The following is a 6,000-nucleotide window of genomic DNA, read 5'->3' as shown; positions in this document are numbered from 1 at the left end:
AGGTGACAGCACAGCATTGGATGCTCAAGTTAACAGATCCTATCATTTTTAGAAGACGTGGCTCATAGAAGGCATTTGAGCAGAACTTTCCTGCACTCGCAGTACATGAAGCGGGAAGCTAGCTGATTTTACATTCTTTGAATTTTTTTTTTTTTTGTTGTTGTTGTTCGCTTTCCCCTTAACCAATGAAACCACAGGAAACTGGCATATAACCTAAGTGAAGACTATGACACAAGCTGAACGAAGGCCACCTTCCCTGCAACATCTCCTCTCCCTTTGAAAATCCAATACGCTGTATTTTTAATTTTTTTTCCTCCTACTGGTCATGGACCATTCATTCAGCAGTCTTTATGCTTGTATGTTCTGAAGAATCACCGTGGGGTTCAGATTTCTCTTCCCAGTCACCAGTTCCAAACTGCATGACCCTGTGTGGTCAGATGCAGAGCTCATGCTGAGATAGAGTTCTGAAGGCTAGGGGGCAAATGGGGTTTGTGCACCAGATGAACAGCTTGCTTCCCACTGCCAGAGCCCGCCCAGGCTTAGCTCTGGCTGGCACGAATCAAGTGGTTCAGCAGGTCAATCCTGCAACACTGGTGAAGTGCTTGGGCCAACTTTCCCACTGTGGCCCCCTTGGTGCCTTCCCGCATCAGCCACTTCTGAAGCATTTGGTAAACTTTCTCTTTCAGTCCATCTCTTTCATAGTCATGGTCGATTTCATCGATTTGAGACTCAGTGAAGCCCAGCTTGCGGGCACAGTTTTTCCACTGCTTTCCCAGGTTTTCCCTGATAGGGTTCAGGTGTTTATCAGTCAGACTAGTGGCATTATCTGTTAAATGGAAAAGAGAAGAAGCATCAGGCTGCAGCCCATTTGACCAGTCTAGAGTCTTGTATTGCTGAAAAGGCCCAGGAAAGTAAAGAATATGAAGAGTCATAGAAAGAACTTGTTTTGGTTTGAGACAATCTTGCACTGTAGCCCCTTTGTCTCTCTGGGACTTGGATTATAGTGTGCACCACTATGCCTGGTGATAACTTAGCTGTTATTGACTTGTTGGACAATACTTGACCTAACCGTAGCCATTCAGGAGTCCTTATATAAAAGAGTTATATATCTTCTCAGAAGATGCGCAGCTTCCTGAGCCCTGACTGATGGCTTCATGAACAAAAGCCCCACGACATGGCTAGCTGTTCTATTCAATTCCCACTTGAGTCCTGTTCTAGTTAGACTAACTGGATGTAATGGGCAGTGATGGGGTGGGGGTGGGCCAGGAAAACTGTCAACTTACACAGGGCATAGTCCAAGGCCACCCATTTCTACAGTTCACTTTCCTCTTTTTTCCCTCCCTTCTCTTCTCCCTCTTGCTCCAGCTCTGCTCCCTCCGGCCCCCAGTCACACTCACTTTCCTCTTAACAAGGACACTGAGACCAAGTGTGTAACTTTCATTTAATTACTATGTCTTCCCTTATCTCTCAGTGGATGAGAATATAAACTTTTCAAGGTTTTCTTTTTTTTTTCTGTCTTACAAATCAAAGACTCTTCATTTTATATATACACGGCCTTTCTCTTGCTATTAGCTTCATCACCTTAGATGTTCATAAAAATAACACATAAAGGGGACACATGAAGATAAGAAAAGGCCCAGTATGGTGGTAGATGCTTTTAATCCCGGTACTTGGGAGACAGAGGCAGGTGGATTTATGTGAGTTCAAGGCCAGTCTGATCTACATACAGAACAAGTTCCAGGGTGCTCTCTCTCTCTCTCTCTCTCTCTCTCTCTCTCTCTCTCTCTCTCTCTCACACACACACACACACACACACACACACACACACACACAGACTGGTAGTGGTGGTGGACAGGGAGATAGAGATAGACAGATATGGAGAGAAGAGAGAGAAGAGAGGGAAGAGAGAGAGAGAGAGAGAGAGAGAGAGAGAGAACACATCTCAAGAAAGAAAAGACAAAGTCACCATAATTGTCTTTTGTTCTCATGCCACCTCAGAAGGCTGAATGTGAGGGAAAACCCACCTTGTTTCTCCCTCAGCTCCATTCCTTCTTCAGACCCAAAGTGCAGAGTCTGTCAACTATAGCAGCAGACTAAGACCCTCCTAAGATAACCGTAAATCGCCAGTGTCTGCAGAAGCCCTGGGTGTCAGTAGAGTCACAAAGGTAACTCCAGTTCCTCAAAAGCTAAGAACCCATCTCTCAGGCATTTTAAAGATCACTCCTCTAATGGAATAGTGCAGGGATTGGTGCGGCCTGTGGGCCAAGTCTGGCTTCTGCGTTTTGTAAATAGTTTCAGGAACCATGTCTGTCCTCATCCTTGTGCAAACTACCTGTGGTTGCTTCTGCACTCCATTGACAGAGAGGCCTCAGGGTCAGCAGAGCCTTGTCTATTAAGTGGCCGTTCATAGAAAAAAAATGCCAACCCCTATGTAAATCAGAAAGTTGAATTCTGGTTTCTTTCTGAGACAGGGTCTTGCTATAGCCAGGGTGGCCTGGGACTCACCACCTTCCCACTGTAACTGCCCTAGTGATGGATTACTGGCATACATCACCACACACCACAGAGAGCTGTGGACACCTCTGAGCACTCTCGTTTTGATTACAGAGTGCTATGGAGGGCATGGTCTCCTGCACTTAACAGCATCCCTTTGCTGTAGAGCCAAGGGAGCTGTTTGCCTAAGTCTGAACAGGATCATGGGTGACACATGGGTTTAACATTCCCAGGCAGTGCCCTATGTTTTCAACTCACACTGATTAGTTTAAACTTTATAGCACCACCACCAATTAGATACTGCGATTCTCCCTGTGTTAAAAAAAAAAAAATAGATTACAAAAGATTACAAACTCCTGAGTAGGGGCTGGAGTAGACGGCTCAGCAGTTAAGAGCACTTGTTCTTGCTTGCTTGGTGCTTGGTTCAGTTCCCAGCATTCCCAGAGCTCACAACTATCCATAATTCCAGTTCCAAAGGACCTGACACCCTCTTCTGACCTCTGCAGGCACCAGTCGTGCATGTAGTACATGAAGACAAAACAGTCATACAAATAGTATATAAATCTAAAAAAAACTAAGGAGGAAATATAGGGTAACTCAGGGAGAATCTTGAAAGAAGATTCTATCATGTTCTTCTCAAGAAGTAAAAATGGTCAGGAGATGTCCAAGTCATAAGATACTACACCCTTAAAAAAAATTCCCTTCAATGCTGGGGACTGAGTTCAAGGCTTCATGCATGCTAGACAGGCAGTCTACCATAGTTACACTTCAGCCCAACATTAATCCTTAAGAATTTTACCAAAGATGGCTTGGTGCCTGGGAGCCGACTCTTCTTTGCAAGTGTTGTTTGGTGGTTGTGAATTCAGTCCAACATCCATATAATTGTAGTTTCCAATCTGAATACCAGAACTATTGAATATAGTACATTTTATGAGGTCATCTGAATAGAAAAAGAGAACTAGGTAAGTCCATGGGATTGAGAGCAAGAGAAAGCATATGGCATGTAAAGGTATGGGGCTTTATTACAGATGTTCAACTGCTTATCCTATAATACCCTTAACAGTCATTTTTCTTTATCATGTGGCATCTCGACTTCACAACCATTAACAAAAGATATCAGTGTTGGCAAGAATGTGGAAATATAAAGGATCTATACATTGTTAGCAATGAAAATCATATAACCAACGTGGACTACAGTATTGAGTTTCTTAGAAATTAAAGATAGAATTGCCATGATTCAGTAATTCCATTCTAGGTATGCATGTACACACACATGCACATAGAGAGACACAAAGACAGACTGCCTAAAGATGTCTATATCTATGTTTACAGCAGTATCACTCAAAACAAAAATAGCTAGCATCCCAAGTGCTACTTTATTCTCCTTTCCCACTTACTGGTAACCCATCCTCCCTACTACTGGCAAAGGCTCAGCATCATTGAGGGGATCTATTCTTGGCATGACTGGGGCCTAAAGACAAAAATACCTAAGACTTTTTTCCTACACTCAGAAGACAAGAAGCAAGATAAAAGAATTTAAGAAAATACTTTCCATTTATTAGAGTGGCTGGGTATCTTGAGATTAGTCTCTCACACAGGCTAAAGAGAAATGCCTAGCATTTATAAGGATCTATAATCCACACTGGAGGATCCATGATGAGTCACAGGCAAACACAATTACACACCAAGTGGTCTGATGGAGACCATTTCAATGTGGAAGGCTCCACCTGTCTGCTACAGGCTTTAAGTAACATACTCGTTGTCCCCATCAATAACTTAGACTCATCAACAATGCTAGTGGTACTCCATTCTCAGGGATAAAAAAAGGACAAGAAGGGGACTATTAAAAACTCATTTACCTGCTACTGGCCTGGAGAAGTATGGCATGGTGGGTGTGTTTCCTGGTATGTTGGTCTCTGGCACTGGAGTTTTATAAGTACTATACATTTGGCTTGGATTTGGCCGACACCAAGCTCCTGTACCTGTAGTTCCAAACCCATGCTGATTATATACTCCATTGTTCCAAACTGTATGGGTGGCCGGCCATGACAGCTGTTGTGTTGCATTTCCACGACTGGTTGTGCTGGGATCAGAAAGACCTCTTGCTCCTGCACTCTTAATATTCTCACGAGCTGTCTGCTGTGCAAAGGGGTCATGGGAGACCCTTCGTTTCCTTTCCTCCTCTCTGTTGTAAGCCTCATTCTGCCTTGGCTGCGGTTTTGTCTGTTTCTCTGTAAATATTCCAAAAGCATGATAGCTGGCTTCCTCTTGCAGCTTAGCCTGTACACTGCGATCATTCTCTTCCTGTGGGTACTCTGGGGAGCAAGAAAACCAGGACTCCTCCACAGGCCCCATCTGGAGTCCCTGGGAACTGTGAAGTGATCCAGGTTGTTCTGTAGCAGAGAAGAAATGATCAGTATAGTAAGTGTCACTTTTGTGAACCTGTCCTTGAGTGACAAACTGAAAAAGAATCATGCAAATCATATAACAATTTCCTTCCTATAAGTTTAGTATATGATCAGCAGGAACCCTGGCTGCCAAGCAAGAACACAAGGAAATTATCACAAGCAACACAAGAGAGAGTGTTTCAGGGACGGTTGAGGCAGAAGGGGACTTGCATTGGACCGAGATGGTGACTATCACCTTGAAACCATGTGGAGTCTAAAAAAAGCAGCAGCTAAGTCCTGGGCACATCCTATTGTTCTTTTCTTCTTGAAAAGCCAGTAGGAGGGCTGGAGATGGCTCTGTGATTCAGGGCACTTATTCTTGGTAAGGACTTAGGGTGGTTCACAACAACCTGTAACTAAAGTTCCACATCTAATGTTGCCATGGGCACTTTCCATATATGGTACACAGACTCAGACACTCATATACCATATACATACATACATACATACATATATATATGGCAGTGACCTTGGTATCTCACACTGTCTTTCTTCCCTTTTGACATAATAAAAAAGCACTCCTGTGTGAGTCTGAGACAACTTTTCTGCAGTGCTCTGATCTCAAGGACTATGCACCCACATGTGTCCCTGACTTCCTCCTTAACTGTCACCGTCTTTCTGTGAAATGCATCAGATCACGTATGTCAGGACACTGTTATTTTGGTGAGCATATAGTTAAAAAGTATTTCCAAGATAGGTATGTGACTGGATTCTAGAGGACACAAAATTCTATTAAGTCAGTTGTTTGATTTTATGTTCTCAGAAGTATTTTAGGGTTAGAGTAAGTGAGCGAGTATGCAAATGAAAGAACAGGTGTGTTACCTGAATTTGACCTGCTCGGAGGTAAGGGTACACAGTCATGCTGCAGAGAAAACATTCTCTTCAAAACTGGGCTTTGGTCTGGATACTCTTTCTATAAGTGAGAAGACATGTACACACTTTAGTAACCAGTAGAAAATTATTTTGAAAAGAATCCATCTCTTCACACCATTAAGATATTTCATACAAATTTAATTAGCAGTAACCTTTTTTTTAACAAACTAAACATTTTCCCAAGAGA

At 43.0% G+C, this 6,000-nt stretch overlaps 1 protein-coding gene across 2 annotated transcripts in view; it reads right to left on the bottom strand.

Annotated features, from left to right (window-relative positions):
* Nucleotides 1-313: 313 nt before the first annotated feature.
* The window catches only part of Ripk1 (receptor interacting serine/threonine kinase 1), a 30,635-nt gene continuing 24,948 nt past the window's right edge, over nt 314-6,000 (bottom strand). For both annotated transcript variants that reach the window (XM_021215458.2, XM_029547391.1), the window contains exons 8-11: nt 5,763-5,853; nt 4,353-4,886; nt 3,293-3,433; nt 314-826 (exon numbers count right to left, since the gene is read on the bottom strand). In XM_021215458.2, coding sequence (XP_021071117.1) covers nt 540-826; nt 3,293-3,433; nt 4,353-4,886; nt 5,763-5,853 — 1,053 coding nt within the window. In that variant the 3' untranslated portion in view covers nt 314-539. The remainder of the gene's footprint in view (nt 827-3,292; nt 3,434-4,352; nt 4,887-5,762; nt 5,854-6,000) is intronic.

Source organism: Mus pahari, chromosome 16 (assembly GCF_900095145.1).
Source record: "Mus pahari chromosome 16, PAHARI_EIJ_v1.1, whole genome shotgun sequence".
NCBI lineage: Eukaryota > Metazoa > Chordata > Mammalia > Rodentia > Muridae > Mus > Mus pahari.
Note: the sequence above shows the minus strand (reverse complement) of the source record. Positions and strands in the feature narration are given on the sequence as shown.